This window comes from Elephas maximus, chromosome 20, assembly GCF_024166365.1.
Source record: "Elephas maximus indicus isolate mEleMax1 chromosome 20, mEleMax1 primary haplotype, whole genome shotgun sequence".
Classification (NCBI taxonomy): Eukaryota; Metazoa; Chordata; class Mammalia; order Proboscidea; family Elephantidae; genus Elephas; species Elephas maximus.
In genome coordinates this window covers 62,330,992-62,348,564 of record NC_064838.1, presented here as the reverse complement: position 1 = coordinate 62,348,564, position 17,573 = coordinate 62,330,992, and the positions used below count along the sequence as shown (strand labels likewise).

The 17,573-nt window shown below is 42.2% G+C and overlaps 1 protein-coding gene and 1 pseudogene across 32 annotated transcripts in view; one reads left to right on the top strand and one right to left on the bottom strand.

The window, feature by feature from the left end:
• The window catches only part of SLMAP (sarcolemma associated protein), a 159,005-nt gene extending 157,206 nt beyond the window's left edge, over positions 1–1,799 (bottom strand). For all 32 annotated transcript variants that reach the window (XM_049863520.1, XM_049863538.1, XM_049863528.1 and 29 more), the window contains exon 1: positions 1,602–1,799. In XM_049863520.1, coding sequence (XP_049719477.1) covers positions 1,602–1,799 — 198 coding nt within the window. The remainder of the gene's footprint in view (positions 1–1,601) is intronic.
• Positions 1,800–10,857: 9,058 nt separating this feature from the next.
• On the top strand, positions 10,858–17,335 carry LOC126063641 (60S ribosomal protein L34-like; annotated as a pseudogene).
• The last annotated feature ends 238 nt before the right edge of the window (positions 17,336–17,573 follow it).

Genomic DNA, 17,573 nt, shown 5'->3' with positions numbered 1-17,573 from the left:
AGAGAATGCACTGTGAGGAAACCTGTTATCTGATTAGGCTGGACCCAAATGGTTGCCCAGGGACACAAAAGACAAGTAAAAGCTAGTTAAGGCACTAGTAGTTAACTGATCTTTGAATTACATTGCTGGAAAAATGAATTCTGTGAATAGTCATTTTAAAGGATTATGGGTAATCTACAAAGTCTCTAAGGCACCCAAATTTTAGCTTTCAGGGAGATAAAAAGGGTCCCTTACACAGGTAAATGAGCATCTGGTGTTACACAGAAAAATTAACATACTTTTCAGTTCTTACCCTACACACAGAGTAGGGTTCAGGTATTACGCAAGCACATAGCACTTTGACAATCTTTCTCTTTTTTTTTTAATTATTTATATAATAACTCCACAATTCAATAACTGCAAAAGTGTGTTTTGTCTCTCCCTTTGAGGCTCGGGGTTTTGTTTTGTTTTTCATTTCAAAACACTACTCTTGGAAAGATTTAAATTCTTCTTTTAAGAAAAACTTAATCATTTAACTCAAGAAAGGAGGAAAAATCAGGAGATGAAACCCGAGATAGTTCTATTAATCTTATGTAAATTTAAGTTGGAACTGAGTCAGTAGCTCATCTAAAACATCAAATTTAAGTACAAGATTGAGCTCTTTAATATGCTCTCTACACGCAGAGTTTTAAAAACTGAAAGGGTCTTACATAATCTTTTCTTTGTATTCTTAAAAACACCCAAATGTATAATAAATTAAGGAGTTAACATCGAATGGTCACACTTAAAATGAAGAGCAATTAATTTTTTATCACAACTAAATAATGCAATAACTGATAGAACTGTATGTAATTTCAAAAAATAAAACAGTTAATTTCCTGACACTGAATTTTAAATTTTACCTCTGAGTGTATGCATGAAGTATTCTTAAGGAAAGGGGTTCCAGGGAACACCAAAAGCGATCTGCGAAAGCAATGTGCATATAGGATCGCCCAACTTGTAAACAAAACTCTGAAAATGTAAAGTTACAGGTCTTTATACTTAATTAAATTAGCTTTGATTACTGTGAATTACTCTGTCAGGGGCAAATACATATCTAGTCTTTCCAAACAGTAAGTCTGTTTACACAGGCAATTGCCCTTGCTAGAAAGGCCCTGACTAGAACTCAGCTGAAAGCCATGTGTTCAGTACAGGTCACCACTGAGACACCTGAGCTCCCGAGAAATACTGGCCACAGATTCCCGCATTGCTCTGGGAACTGCTGCTTGCTTAATCAAGCACTGAACTGCAAATTCACCTTTCTAAAAAGCCCGAAAGCGAGATGCCAAGTTTCACTATCTAGTTTTCCGAAACGAATTAGGGTTTGGGATTTCACTGGGAATGACCATGTTATCAAGATGCCATTGGTCTCCCGAGGCATTTATTTACAATACCTACTCTGTTTTCCATTCAACCACCTCCATTAAATTTCCACTAGAATCAGGCACACCAAAAAGTTGATTCCGTGGTCTTGCTGCAAGTCCTCTGGGTGCAAACCCTGGGAATCCTACACACAGAATGCCTCTCACAGAGAGCAAAGGGGAGCAAGAAGTGAAGACTGTTAGCCAACGTGGTGACATTACCTTGCCCGTCTTGTGGTCAAACCAGACGAGTGCGTGGTTCCTTGACAGCACTTTGCAGTCAAAGGTGGCGTTATTCTGCGCTGGTCGACAGCGGGCCACCGAGCGGCCGATTTTGATGGGCTCGTCCAGGTAGACATGACGCTCCTGAAACGGGTGCGAGTTTGGACGGCAAGTGAAGATGGCCAAGGCTGACGGCATCGAGGACAGACTGGGTGTCTCTCCTACCAGGGACAAAGAGGAGCTCCTCCGGATCCGGACTGCCCTTCACAAGCCTCTAGCCCTATCCCCCAGAAAATTTTTAAATTAAAGCAAACTGTGCATTGTCTAAGCATAACCAGGGCACATCAACAACTCTTCACTTGGGTGGAGAGATAAGCCAGCGCAAGCGCCATCACCTCCTTTAAAACCCAACCTGGCCACAAAAAGTCCCCAACTGGCAGCTTTCAATCCATCTTCTTCCCTGGGAAGAAACGGCTCAAACATCGGACAGCTTCGGCCAAGAAAACTCCTGGAAGACAGTTTGGGGACTGGAGGTATCCAAGCAGATGAGTCACACACCAATTCTTGTGTTTTGTTTGGGATCGCGGCCGCTTTTCCCCCTCGGAGGCGGAAACGTTGCAGCACTGCAGCATGAAGGAAGTGTCGGCTCGGTGCGGCCAGGAAGGTCCCTTCGCGCCGAAGAAAGGTGTCGCCGAGCACCTCTGGGCAGCCACTGCCCGTTCTCGGGGACCTCGCGGGTGGAGCAGTGAGGGGCGACGAGAGGGTCTAGGCGGCCAGGGGGACGGTCCGCATTGCCCTGCTCCGCGGAGGCCGCCCCGGGAGGGGGCGTGGGGTCCCCGGCCTGGCACCAGCCGAGGGGGCGGCGGAGGGGGACCTGGGCGCGGGAACCGGCGGGGGCGCGGGCAGTGGCCGGGCCGGGGTTCCCGGGCACCTGGCGGGCGTCCCCGCGACCAGGGCGGGGATCCGGCTCCGCAGGCGGTGCGGACCGAGCGAGGCGCGACCCCGCGACCCCGGGAGACGAGGGGGTCCCGGCCGGCGGGAAGTTGGTCCCCGGACGTCGGGACTCCTGGTCGCTGCTCAGCACACGGGCCGCCTGCCCTCAGGGTCGCCCCCGCGAGGGTCGCATCGCAGGGACGACAGGCGCAGCTCCCAGCGGACGAGGAGGTGGGGGAGGGAGGCTGGCCCTGGGGTTGGGGGAGAGGCCTGGAGGCCCCAGGCTGGGTCCGCCGCAACCTCCAGCACTCGCGGCCCGCGGGGCACGCTCAGGCTGTGCCCGACGAGGCAGGAAACTTTCCGACCTGGTGGAGGAAATACCAAAACAAACGGCCGTCAGGCGCCGGTGCCCGCCTGCCTCAGCCCTCGCCCCCCTCAGCCCGCCTCACGCCAGTCTCCGCGGCTGGCCACAACCCCGGCCGGCCTTTCCATGGACGGGCCACGGAGGTTCGGAGCCTGGACGCCACGACAGGTCCTGCCTCTCCCTTTCCCGCTGCCGCCGCCGCCGCCGCCTCAGCTTACCTTGCCAGCGCCGGCCGCCATAGTGACTCTGACTGAAACCTACCCGGTGCACCACCGCGGGAGCGCGCACCCTTCAAAGGCCCTCCTACCCCCTCTCCCGCGCCGTAGTCCGGGGACGTCACGTGGACACCGCCGTGGTAGCCATGTTGGTCGAGGGCAAAGAAGAGGGCAAGCTGTTTTTTACGCGCCTCTGGACGCCATCTTAGTTAAGGGCTGCAAGCTTCAAACCGTGGTACAACCTGGACGACCATTTTGGTTAAGGGCAAAGAGGAATTTGAGGGGGTGAAGATTTTTTAAACAAAACGTGCCAACGTTTTCTTTTACCTTCTAAGTACGAAGGAACGAACTTTTACTAAATTTTACTTACTATAGGTCTGTTGAAAATACCAAGGATGGAAGAGAACAGACTTATCCAAAGGAGATGTTCATTAGCAGCCATTTTAGCTATGGGCGATACGGTCCTCTCCTCCCCCACCAGTCGCCCTATGTGTGAGCAGCCAAACTCCCACAAGCGTCAGAATTTGTGCACCTAACATCAGAGGGGCTGTCCTTCTTCTCCTGAATTCTTAGCAGCGTTCCTCGCCTTCGGAAAAACTTCTAGTCCCTGCACTCAGTTCGAATGCTCGTTTTTTTGTTTTGTTCTAGCACTGGGCCTATTATGTCCCCTTGTACTCCGTTGCATTCTACCCCCAAAGAGTAAGACTTCAGAAAGTTTAAAATCACCTTGCTTCCTGAGAAAGGTCGAACGATTTCTAATATGAAAAGAAAGGATATTGCTCTGCTCACAATATTAAGGTAAACGAGGAGCCATTGGTCTAAAGAGGGAATTACGGCAAAATCTAAAGTAAAATTTTAAGAAAAGATGCAGGGAAGGAGTCTTAGGTCTTTTAGAATCAATGGCGGCTTCATTCTTCAGATGCCCGTGATACACGCTCCACCACCGCATGATCCTGGGCAAGTTTCTAAAGCCTCCGAGCCTCATTTTCTTATCTGTAACGTGAAAACAATAATACTTAACTGTTCCAAGAATTCTAGGTGATAAAATATATTGCTTAATAAAGAGTAACTATTATTTTTTCCAATTCTTGTAGACAGAGTTTTGGTCTTGTCCTAGATTCTGTGCTGGACCTTGCGTACACACAGGTGCAACCCCGCCCTTGGAGATTACACGCGGTATTGTGGGACAGGAGTAGGGCCAGTGATGATAAACAGGTACAGATAAAATTCACTTTGATGTAATCAGGGCTAAAATAGAGGCAAGCACTGGATGCGACAGGGATTAGGGAAGGGCTTCTGGAGGAGGTAACTGAACTGAATATAGAAACATAGGAAAACCGCAATAAATACGGTATTTGTTGGATGCGTTCATAACATGTCCAGGAAAATAGAACAGCAAGAAAAGGAACAAGCCTGTTTGAAACAGTGCACCAGTGCGCCTGGCGTACAGTAGTGACTCAATTAATATTTGCACAAATGAAAATAACATACTGTTACTCATTATTAGAGGATAAAGGAGGAGTGCCACAGAGCAATTCTGGAGAGAAAAATAGACATTAGGTTACAAAGACCTTATATACTTCTCTAAGAATCTTCATCAATTAAACAAATGTGTATTGAACTACTAGTGTATTCTGGGACTTTATTTTGTAGATAGTAAGGATACATTGTAAAGCTTTAACTTAGGAGGATGAAAAGTTTTCATTTCTTACAACTTTTAGGCTTATATGGAATAAAATAAGATAGACCTCTCTACAAATCCCTAATGAGTTCTGTGCATGAATATATAAATCAGTTATGCATTCTTTCATTCATTCATTCTATAAATTCTATAAATGCCTACTGGGAGACAGATAGGGTGGCTATGAGTTGGAATCGACTCAATGGCAACAGGCTTGGGGGACAGATACTTTGAAAGCCCCTGGAAATCAGCATAACTTAGATGATGGCACAATAACGTCCTTGCTATAATGGAAAGCATGAGGAGTAATGAGAGCATGGAGCAATAGTTGTTTAAACGGAGACTTGAAAAACAAGTAGGAGTAGTCCAGGTAGTCTGGTAGTAGTGGGATAAAGAAATTTTAGGCAAGAAAACATCAAAAAAGTCCCAGAGACTTGAGAGAACAGAATCTAAAGGCAATTACAAGTACTGTATTACTGAAGCCTAAGGGGCAAGGTAAGGTCAGGGAGGGGTAGGGACAGGCAGAAGTGTGGTTTCAGTTGCTGAAAGACTTACAAGCAATGCAGCAGACTTCAGAATGTTTCCATCTTCTTTCAAGAAGGCCAGAGTCGAGTAATCCAAGTCAAACTTTCAGAATCAGACATGGCATCACCATTCACCACCATTGTTATCTATGGTAATTAAGTCTCAGTTTCCTCATCTGAAAAAAAGCACAAAATACCTCCCAGAATCTTGTTAGGATTAAATAAGATAATGCAAGAAAAAATATCCAGCATGGTGCCTGTAAAAAAGTAGATACTCACTGAATGTTAGTTTAATTAATACTGCTTATAGTAAGATTTCCCCAGTCTTTTGTGGAAAAAAAAATTTTTTTTTTCCACGAACACTTATATTATACCTAATTTATATACGGAGAAACTTGACCATAAATATGTCTCTTTATTTTTCAGCTCCTCTGAAATATTTAGTCAGAATCAACTCCACGGCAACAGGTTTGGTTTTTTGGTTTGTTTTCTGCAATGTCTCTTAAAATTAATGCTAAACATAACAGAACAGGTTTTCTTCTGCTGGGACTGCTGGGACCTGGTAGGGTAAAACATCCCACCAAGCTTTGCAGAGTGCTGGAAATGCCAAAGTGGCATTGAGGGCGTTCCTCACCCACTGGTATTCTGCAGGCTCCAAAAAGGCTTAAATTAAGAAATCTCATACATGAGATATTTTGAATTCTAAGCCCTGTGGGTGTCCCTCTCTCTGATTCTGTATCCATACAAATTTTTAATTAAACAAAATATGTCATATCAAGAACTTTGGAATGGCAGTACATATTTCCCAGTGTTGTAACTTTCTCTACCTTTTTTACAAACTGATAAATATTACTGCTGCTATGATCCAGGCTATTATTCAATCTTAGAAAAACAAAGAGAATTTTAAAATTATTATCTTGGTACCATGAAAGACCAGCAATTATTAGCATTTCAGATGCATAGGAAGCAATTCTGTCCGCTCAGTTAATATGCAGCCCACCCCCCAATTGATAATGATCTTATTGGACTTTAACCAGTGACGTATAATGATTATGATCTCATTGGACTTTAACCAGTGACGTATAATGAATATAATGAATTATGGATCATTTGTATAACCGCTTAAGCAGAGTATCTAGATTGCAAATATAAGTAAGCAAAACTAATTAAAGGGGAGGCCAGGATTACTCAAAGATCAAAATTGGAAGCACGTAATATTTCTAATGGCACAATACTGGCTTATTAAAACTGAAGTTTGATTCTCTTCCCACTAAGGAAGACTCTCCTCATCAGGGAGATCCTAATGAGTGGAAATACCCTGTCATTTCCCAGGTGCCCAGGGTGGAGTGGCCCAGACATTCCAGAGGCACTGCTCATCTGTTTTTGGCTTCCTGGTTCTTCAGGAAATAAAAATAATTACCTGGAGACAAGTAAAGACATTTATTTTTTCATTTAGCAATCTTTTTCTACGGATTTAAAAAGAAGGAATCAGAATATTAAGTCTAGAAAGGATTGTGGATAGTTATTGCAACTTTCTCATTTTATAGGCAAGGAAACTGAGGCTCAAAGAAGGAATTAACCTTTACTGAATGTGTATTTAAGGAGCCCAGCTGCTAACCAGAAGGTTGGAGGCTTGAACCCACGAGCCACTCCACAGGAGAAAGATGTGACAGTCTGCTTCCCTAAAGACTACAGCCTTAGAAACCCCATGAGGCAGTTCTACTCTGTCTTGTAGTGTCACTAACAGTCGGAATCTGGGCCCCTTAAATTGTGTAGCTGGTTCTGCCTTGAGCATAGTGCTTGAAGAATCCAGACTGCTCCTCTAGGCTTGCCTATTGACAAGCGTGGCACATGAAATGCTATAGGAGAAGTTAGTGGGCTACTGACAGTGAAAAAGCACCTGACAGAAATGAGACCTTTTTAAGTAAAACCAAACAAGTCCATCTCCCTGTTTCTAGTCATATAATAACTCGGGATCAGCAGCAAAGATGGTAGCAGAAGAAAACTCGCCTTGATTTTGTACCTTACTTTCTCACTCCTGTTTAGACTCTGCAGTTACTCTTGGAAATGATAATGAGAATAATATAGAGTCAATGTAGAATTTCTGTATATTCAAATTTAGTATATTCTAGTAGCCTCCCCCAATTTTTATTATAAAAATTGTCAAATGTACAGAAAAATTGAAATAAATTACAGTGAACACCCACATATACACCACCTTGATTGAGTTCTTACTGTCTTGTCATATTTTTCTTCTCCATCTTTCTGTGTGTATGTGTTTTTCTGAACTATGTATCAAATAGTGACATCATAACACTTTACCTGATGAATACATTCTCCTAAATAATCACTATATATGTGTGTGTGTGTGTGTGTGTGTATATATATATATATTTTTTTTTTACCTGAAGTATTTTATTGTTAATGTAGAGAACTTGGAAAACAGGGAAACATAAAGAAAAAGGAAGAAATTATCCACAATTCTACCTGGGGATAACCACTGTAAGCAGTTTAGTGCTATACAGAAAAAAATGTCATCATCCTGTTCTTATTATTTTGTCCATATAGAATTAAGCATCTCTACACTCATTTTCATGGAAACCCTGGTGGCGTAGTGGTTAAGTGCTATGGCTGCTAACCAAAGGGTCGGCAGTTCAAATCCACTAGGCACTGCTTGGAAACTCTACAGTTCTACTCTGTCCTATATGGTCGCTAGAGCGTCACTATGAGTCGGAATCAACTCAACGGCACCGGTTTGGTTTTTTGGTTTCACCCATTTTCATCCTTAACAGGAACATTTTCCATGCCTCTTGAGGAAGGCAGAATAATGACCCCCCAAAGATGTCCATTTCTTAATGCCTGGAACCTATAAATATGTTATGTTACATGGCAAAGGGGACTTTGCATATGTGACTGTTACTGTTGTTGTTAGGTGCCATCGAGTCAGTTCCAACTCATAGTGACCCTACGCACAACAGAACGAAACACTGCCCGGTCCTGAGCCATCCTTACAATCGTTGTTATGCTTGAGCTCATTGTTGCAGCCACCTCGTTGAGGGCCTTGCTCTCTTCTGCTGATCCCATACTCTGCCAAGCATGATGTCCTTCTCCAGGGACTGATCCCTCCTGACAACATGTCCAAAGTATGTAAGACGCAGTCTCGCCATCCTTGCCTCTAAGGAGCATTCTGGCTGTACCTCTTCTAAGACAAATTTGTTCGTTCTTTTGGCAGTCCATGGTATATTCAATATTCATCTCCAACACCACAATCCAAAGACATCAGTTCTTTTTTGGTCTTCCTTATTCATTGTCCAGCTTTCACAGGCATATGATGTGATTGAAAATATCATGGCTTGGGTCAGGCGCACCTTAGTCTTCAGGGTGACATTTTTGCTCTTCAACACTTTGAAGAGGTCCTTTGCAGCAGATTTACCCAATGCAATGCGTCTTTTGATTTCTTGACTGCTCCTACCATGGCTGTTGATTGTGAATCCAAGTCAAATGAAATTCCTGACAACTTCAGTCTTTTCTCCGTTTCTCATGATGTTGCTCATTGGTCCAGTTGTGAGGATTTTTGTTTTCTTTATGCTGAGGTGCAATCCATACTGAAGCCTGTGGTCTTTGATCTTCATTAGTAAGTGCTTCAAGTCCTCTTCACTTTCAGCAAGCAAGGCTGTGTCATCTGCATAACACAGGTTGTTTATCAGTCTTCCTCCAATCCTGATGCCCCGTTCTTCTTCATATAGTCCAGCTTCTTGGATTATTTGTTCAGCATACAGATTAAATAGGTATGGTGAAAGAATCAACCCAGACGCACACCTTTCCTGACTTTAGACCAGTCAGTATCCCCTTGTTCTGTCCAAACAACCACCTTTTGTTCTATGGAAAGGTTCCTCATGAGCACAATTAAGTGTTCTGGAATTCCCATTCTTCGCAGTGTTATCCATAGTTTGTCATGATCCACAGTCGAATGCCTTTACATAGTCAATAAAACACAGGTAAACATCCTTCTAAAAGTTTTTTTCTTTTTAAACATCCTTCTGGTATTTTCTGCTTCCAGCCAGGATCCATCTGACATCAGCAATGATATCCCTGGTTCCACGTCCTCTTCTGAAACCGGCCTGAATTTCTGGCAGTTCCCTGTCGATATACTGCTGTAGCCATTTTTGAATGATCTTCAGTAAAATTTTGCTTCCATGTGATATTAATGATATTGTTCTATAATTTTCACATTTGGTTGGATCACCTTTCTTGGGAATAGGCATAAATATGGATCTCTTCCAGCCAGTTGGCCAGGAAATATGGATCTTTTCCAGCCAGTTGGCCAGGAAGCTGTCTTCCATATTTCTTGGCATAGATGAGTGAGCACCTCCAGCAATGCATCTGTTTGTTGAAACATCTCAACTGATATTCCATCAATTCCTGGAGACTGGTTTTTCGCCAATGCCTTCAGAGCAGCTTGGACTTCTTCCTTCAGTACCATTGGTTCCTGATTATATGCTACCTCTTGAAATGGTTGAACATCGACTCATTCTTTTTGGTATAATAACTCTGTGTATCCCTTCCATCTTCTTTTGATGCTTCCTGCATCATTTAATATTTTCCCCATGGAATCCTTCACTATTGCAACTCGAGGCTTGAATTTTTTCTTCAGTTCTTTCAGCTTGAGAAACGCTGAGCGTGTCCTTCCGTTGTGGTTTACCATCTCCACCTCTTTGCACGTGTCATTATAATACTTTACTTTGTCTTCTCGAGCCACCCTTTGAAATCTTCAGTTCTTTTACTTCATCAATTCTTCCTTTTGCTTTAGCTGCTCGACGCTCAAGAGCAAGTTTCAGAGTCCCCTCTGACTTCCACCTTGGTCTTTTCTTTCTTTCCTGTCTTTTCAGTGACCTCTTGCTTTCTTCATGGATGATGTCCTTGATGTCATTCCACAACTCGCCTAGTCTTTGGTCACTAGTGTTCAGCGCATCAAATCTATTCTTCAGATGGTCTCTAAATTCAGGTGGGATATACTCAAGGTCATATTTTGGCTCTTGTGGACTTGCTCTGCTTTTCTTCAGTTTCAGCTTGAACTTGCATATGAGCGATTAATCATCTGTTCCACAGTTGGCCCCTGGCCTTGTTCTGACTGATGATATTAAGCATTTCCATCGTCTCTTTCCACAGATATAGTCAATTTGATTTCTGTGTGTTCCATCTGGCGAGGTCCATGTGTATAAAAAAAAAAAAAAATTTTTTTTTTTTTTATAGTCGCCATTTATGTTGGTGAAAGAAGGTATTTGCAATGAAAAAGTTGCTGGTCTTGCAAAATTCTATCATTCACGCCCCGGCATTGTTTCTGTCACCAAGGCCATATTTTCCAACTACTGATCCTTCTTCTTTGGTTCCAACTTTTGCATTCCAATCGTCAGTAATTATCAATGCATCTTGATTGCATGTTCGATCAATTTCAGACAGTAGCAGCTGATAAAAATCTTCTATTTCTTCATCTTTGGCCCTAGTGGTTAGTGCGTAAATTTGAATAATAGTCATATTAACTGGTCTTACTTATAGGCGTATGGATATTATCCTATCACTGACAGCGTTGTACTTCGGCATAGATCTTGAAACGTTCTTTTTGACAATGAATGCAACACCATTCCTCTTCGAGTTGTCATTCCCAGCATAGTAGACTATATGATTGTCCGATTCAAAATGGCCAATACCAGTCCCTTTCAGCTCACTAATGCCTAGGATATTCATGTTTATGTGTTCCATTTCATTTTTGACGATTTCCAATTTTCTTAGGTTCATACTTAGTACATTCCAGGTTCCGATTGTTAATGGATGTTTGCAGCTGTTTCTTCTCATTTTGAGTTGCGCTACATCAGCAAATGAAGGTCCTGAAAGTTTTACTCCATCCACGTCATTAAGTCCCACTCTACTTCGAGGAGGCAGCTCTTCCCCAGCCATCTTTTGAGTCTCTTCCAACCTGGGGGGCTCATCTCCCACCACTATATCGGACAGTGTTCTGCTGCTATTCGTAAGGTTTTCACTGGTTAATGCTTTTCAAAAGTAGACAGCTGGGTCCTTCTTCCTAGTCTGTCTTAGTCTGGAAGCTCAGCTGAAACCTGTCCTCCATGGGTGACCCTGCTGGTATCTGAATACCGGTGGCATAGCTTCCGGCGTCACAGCAACACACAAGCCCCCACGGTACGACAAACTGACACACGTGTGGGGCATGTGTGACTAAGGGTTTGGAATTTGAGATGGGGAGATTATCCTGAGTTATCGGGTAGACATACTTTGAGTCATATGAGTCCTTAAAAGTGGCAGAGAGTAGGTCAGAGAAATGTGACATGAGGACTCTACCCAACATTGCTAGCTTTGAAGACAGAGGAAGGGGCCATGAGCCAAGGAATAAATGCAGCCTCTAGAAGCTGGAAAAAAGGGTAAGGAAACAGATATTCTCCTAGAGCCTCCAGAAGGGAACTGTGTCCTGCCAACACATTGATTTTAATCCAGTGAGACCATCATGGACTTTTAATCTACAGAGCTGTAATATAATAGATTTGTGTTGTTTTAAACCACTAAATTTGTGGTAATTTGTTACAGCAGCAATGGAAAACTAATATACCTCCCAATCTGTATTTGCCTTTGAAATGATAGTCTTTTACTCTTTAGGACATTTTAACTGAATGATTTTCCTGTTTTCTTTGGCTTTGAAAACAGTAATGGTTAATGCAGTACGAAAATATAGTCGGAACCCTTAGGTTTTGCTCTGGAAGGGAGATTAGATCCTCTACGGCTTTTCTGAGCCAGGGCTGCACTTCCCATTTACAGACTAAGGGGTAGGGGGTAGGATTGTCTTCCAGTTCTTTTAAGAAATTCACTTGAAATTATGGAAATTGTTTGTTTTAAAGAAAATCATCCACTCCTAATCGTTTTCACAGATCTTTGTACTTGTCTTACACGGTTTATAGTGGGGCATGACTTGCTTAAATGTCTATTTCCCCTTTGGACTTTAAGCATCATCAGAGCAAGGGCTCTGTTTTTTACTGTCTGTTGTTCCTCCGGCATGTAGCACAGCACCTGGCACATAGTACGCACATAAACACTTGTTAAATGATTGGATATTTGGCTACCCAAAGATAGGGACAAGGTCTGGCTCTTGAGTGACTAATGAGAAACTAAACTGCTCTGAGTAATAATCTTTCTTTTTTTTTTTAAAAAGAGTTGTTTTCTATGTGAGCTTGGAAACCTCTTTGCAGATGATTATGCTTTTATGGAGATTTTTTTCCTTCATGTAGATTTGGACTATGCCGTCTGGATGTCATTCTGGAGACATCTCTGTGTTTCTACATACATGTGAGTTTGAGTTCCTTCCAAAAGTTGGTCTCAGGAGGCCAGGAATACATTGTCAGGAAAGACAATGAGTGGCGTCTTCACTTCCTGCTGGCAACGGGCCCTGGAGTCCATCGGGCACGGAGCCCACCCTGGGTTCTTGTGCTGAAGTCAGATTGTATTTCATCGTTCTATGGCCCAGATGGAGCAGTTTAGGGGAGATGGAGTTATAATAACCCCTGACTAAAGCAGTGCCCTCTTGTTGGAAACATTTCTGAGAGCTACAGTTAATACAAAGGCTGCTCTGCATTTTCCAGGAATAGTCGCTTCTGGGAGTGTGGAAATGGGTGTCATTAGTGAGACTGAACAGCAAAGTTGAAAGCCTGTAGGCATTTCCACACTCAGCTTTGGGGAAAGGTGTACCCAGGGCCAACTTTTTTCTGCGCACTTCAAGTCACAGTTTTGTTTGGGTAAGTGTTTCTGAAAGAAGGGCTCTGGGAATAAAACTTTTTAGCTGTTATTGGTTAAAGTTTGTGTTAGAGAATTGTGCAACAATAGAAACTGATCCTGGTTAACATAAGCCTGTGGAAGTTATTGGAAAGACGTGGGGTAGTTCAGAGAATGAAAAGAAATACTGAAGAAGCAAGTCTCAGGAAAGATGGGAAGCGGAGCTGATGAGTGACAAGAGCCAATAGACACCACCTTTAGGAGGAGTCAGCTTATCCTTTTTCAATCCTTGATTCACTCTCCTCAAGATTCAAATGCCCCAGAGAAGCTGATTGGGCTGGCTTGGGTTACATGCCCACTTCATGGCAGAAAGGTGGGATACTTTGAAGGGCACTTCTACTAACTCTATATGAGGAAGAGGGAAGGTTTCCTAAAGCTGTTGCCAGGAGGAGGGAGAAGGACTGTTGGGCAGGCAAAAACATTAGATGTCTACTCTAAACATTAACGTCTACTCATCAGCTTACTTACCAAGTACGCATTCAGGGAAATTAGCCTTCTCCATGAGTCCCTTAGCAAAAAGATATGGTTGCCTGAGGAAACCAGGCAAGTAACTTCCTACTTGATCTTGGACAAATTATATCCCCTCTCTGAGCCATGGTTTCCTCATTTATAAAATTTACTGAATAGTTTGGACAGAGGCAATCTATAGAGTGGTGAGAGCCAGAAGAGAGGATCAGGAAATCTGAGTTCGCCTTCCAGGGGTAACACTATCTGGTGACCTGACCTTGGCTGACTCACTGACCAATTCTGAGTTGCCTTGTGAGTTAAATAAAGGAATTAAACTAGACACCTTTCAGTTCCTTCTAGCTCTGAACGTCCATGATTCTATGGAAGGGCAGATGGAAGCTGCCATGTCAGTCTTTCCCGCCCAAAATCAATGGGATATCCATGTTCTTAGGAAATACATACTGAAGCATTAAGGGGTAATGGGGCATGCCTACTCTTAAATAACTCACATACACACATACACACAAATACAGAGAGAAGGAGAAAGAGGAAGATAAAGCAAATCTGGCAAAATGTTAAGAAGTGGTGAATTTGGATAAAGGATGTAGTCATTCTTTGTGCTGTTCTTGAGACTTTTCTCTAAGTTTTTTTATTATTTCAAAATGACGCACCAAAAAAAAAAAGTCAGTGGGAAGGGCAAAAGGAAATCTGCCTCTCCGCTTGCATGTCCAAAAGCTTTTGATGAATTATTTGTGTGACAAATGAATATTTGTCCATATTGCTGGATCCAAACTCTTTAGAGGAAGTTCTTCGTGCCAAGGCACGCACTCATCACAATGAGCCCTCCTTCTTAGTGTGACAGAGTTCGGCTGTGGACCTGGAAGACACTGAATAAGGCTTATCTATTTACTCCTGCCTGAGGAGTCTGACTCAGTGGGTGGAGATTTCCTGTTGGCTTTTCTGCTTTTATTTTGTTTCAAGCAGTTGTTTGGGAATACGTATTTCAGACACACAGCATATATGTTTAATGCTTTGTACTATAACCCAATAAATATCCCTGTCAAGTTAGTACTAACTTGATCTGAAGCCAAACATTACTAACTTCGCACAGTCATTTCTTATTCCAAAATGGTTGCAGTGTCTAGAAGGATAGTCATTGTAGCATTGTCTGCATTAGCAAAATATTGGGGCTGACCTAGGAATCCATCAACAGAGAACTGATTGATAATGGTATATTCATTCAGTGGAATATTGTGTAGATGATAAAAAAGTGAAGCAACTCTATATGAATGGACGTGGAACGATCTCCAAGGTATTTTGTTTGTTTGTTTGTTTACACGATCTTATTTTTACCTTAACAGAAAGATATCATGAAATTAGCTTTTAAAAGAGAATTTTCTATCTTCTGCCCTTCCTAATATAAATAACACTTTCTATCACCTATCCTTTCCTTCAAAAGAAACTTAAAAAAAAGACTTTGTTTTATAACAATTTTAGATTTACAGAAAAAAATGAGAAAATAGTAAAGAGACCTTTATATCCTGTACCCAATTTCCACTATTATTAGTGCTTTCTGTTAGTATTGTATAATTGCTACATGTCATGAACCAGTAGTGATATATTATTATTAACTAGAGTCCACAGATTATTGAGATTTCTATAGTTTGTCCTTTTTTTTTTAATTTTATTTTGCTTTAGGTGAAAGCTTACAGTGCAAATTAGTTTTTCATTCAATTCAAGATATTTTTTAAGAGCAATACGCAAAGCGGTAAAAAAAGTTGTGCAAGTAAGCTGATGAGTGAACAGTGAATGTTTTGGCCCACTCAGAATATGCTTGCTTACATTTAACCAAACCAGTGCCGTGAAGTTGATTCCGACTCATGGTGACCCCACATGTGTCAGAATAGAAATGTGCTCCATAGGGTTTTCTTTTTTTTTGACATGCGTGAAATAGTTTTTACTGTGAAGAAGGGTAAAAGCACATTAATGAAACTAATTTATAGTCCTTAGAAAACATTGCATTACATGACCTTGTTAGTAGTTAAAAGCCAAGTCAAATTGATGGAAAAGAGGGGTTTGAAGGCTGAATGGTTTACACAGAGCTCTATCACTTGACCCCCATGTATGGAGAGAGAGGCTTCAGATATCTGGAGCCCTTGGACCCAAATGGTGTGCAGCTCTGGCTCCTTAATCTGTGTCTGTTTCCCAGTAGATCTGAGTGGAGTGAGCAGAGCTCAGGGAAAATGCACTCAGCCCTGGGAAACTGGGAGATGTGTAGGTAGGGTGTTTCTATTCTCCCCCAAGAGAAACTTATCTTCCAAAGTTTAAATCCATTTGAGTCCAAACATTTATGTAACATGGGTGGCGCAAACAGTTAAGCACTCAAATATTAGTTGAAATGTTGGAGATTTGAGCCCACCCAGAGGTGCTTCAAAAGACAGGCCTGATGGTCTGCCTCTGAAAGGTCAAAGCCTTGAAAACCCTATAGAGAAGTTCTACTCTGTACACGTGAGTCTTCCCATATGGTTTTCAATTACTGATTTTTTGGAAGTAGCTGACCAGACCTTTCTTCTGAGGCATCTCTGGATGGACTCCAACGGCCCGCCTTTTGGTTAGCAGCTGACTCCTATATATCTATATGCAGAGCATTTTCTGGAAAATTATACAGGAAATTAGTAACAGTAGGAACCTCTGGAGAGAACTGTGGATGAGGGTAGGGGCTGAGAGAAAAGAATGGGAAGACAACTTGCTTTTCGCTTATACCTTTTGAGTTTTGTACGAAACCCAATGTGTTTAAAGTTGTTCAATTTAATGTAGGGGTCAGTGCCCCTTTAGAAGTAGACCCTTGGTCCAGTCTCAGTATGTGGGCTCAAATAAGCTTAAGTTGCTGTAGCCAAGGAAATTATCCTATTGGACTGTATTTCGAAGATTGGGTCCATAACTTCTTACTTTTCCCCTCCCAGCAGCTAACCCCTCTTTGCACATAAAAAAAAAAAAAAAAAGAGTAGATGCTTAATAATTGTTTATTTAATTGAGTTCAGTTGGATTTATTTTGCAGTTCCTTCAGGGGCATTGCTACATACATTCTTGCTTGCTGGTTTAAATAGAGGCTTATTAGCCTTTCACATGTCTCCCTCTTTTTTTTTTCCTAAAGGAAAAAGTTAAAACAAATATTTATTTTCTACTCTAAAGAATTTAAGACTTAGCCCAATTGTGAATGTAATTTTGTACATCCTTCTTTGGAAGGCATTTTGGTATCATAAACCAGCGTGTAAAATATGCTCGTGTTGTGACCCAGTAATCCTAGCCTTGGGAATGGGGTATCTGTCTAACGTGCCTGTTAAAAATGATGATTCCAGCTCTTCCGAGGATGGTATCTAGAGGCATTCAAAATGATCCGGTGCCTGACCTACCATCAACAGGCTGTCCTACAATACAGCCTCTGACAGAACTAGGCTGTCCCGAACCCCTGGTAATACAATTTGTTTACCTTTCTACCCAGAAGATTGGTGAAGCACCCAAATCCGCATGTGGTGTGTGCCCAGGCCAGCTGCCAGGGGTTCGTGCTCTGAGACCTGAAGTCCTTATGAGGTCTTCCAAAACAAAAACCTGTCAGCTGGACCTATGATGGTTCCACATGGGCTAGCTGTGTCTGTGACAGGATCAAGTGTACGTTCCTCATCAAGCTGCAGAAAATCGTTGACAAAGTGTTGAAGGCACAAGAGTCAGAAAGCTAACTAAAAATATGCTTTTCTGAATAGTAAAAAAAATGATTCTTACCTATATTTATTGGCAAGGAAAAATATCTATAGCATACTGTTAGGTGATATATCCAGGTTCTGCGACAGCAATGTGTTTGATCCCATTTATATCAAATTTCATACATGAAGCACTCTGTGTAAGAAGACATCCTGGAAAAAAGTATGAAAATATCAAAATATTAAAGACGTTTTTCCCCAATGATTTTTAATTTTA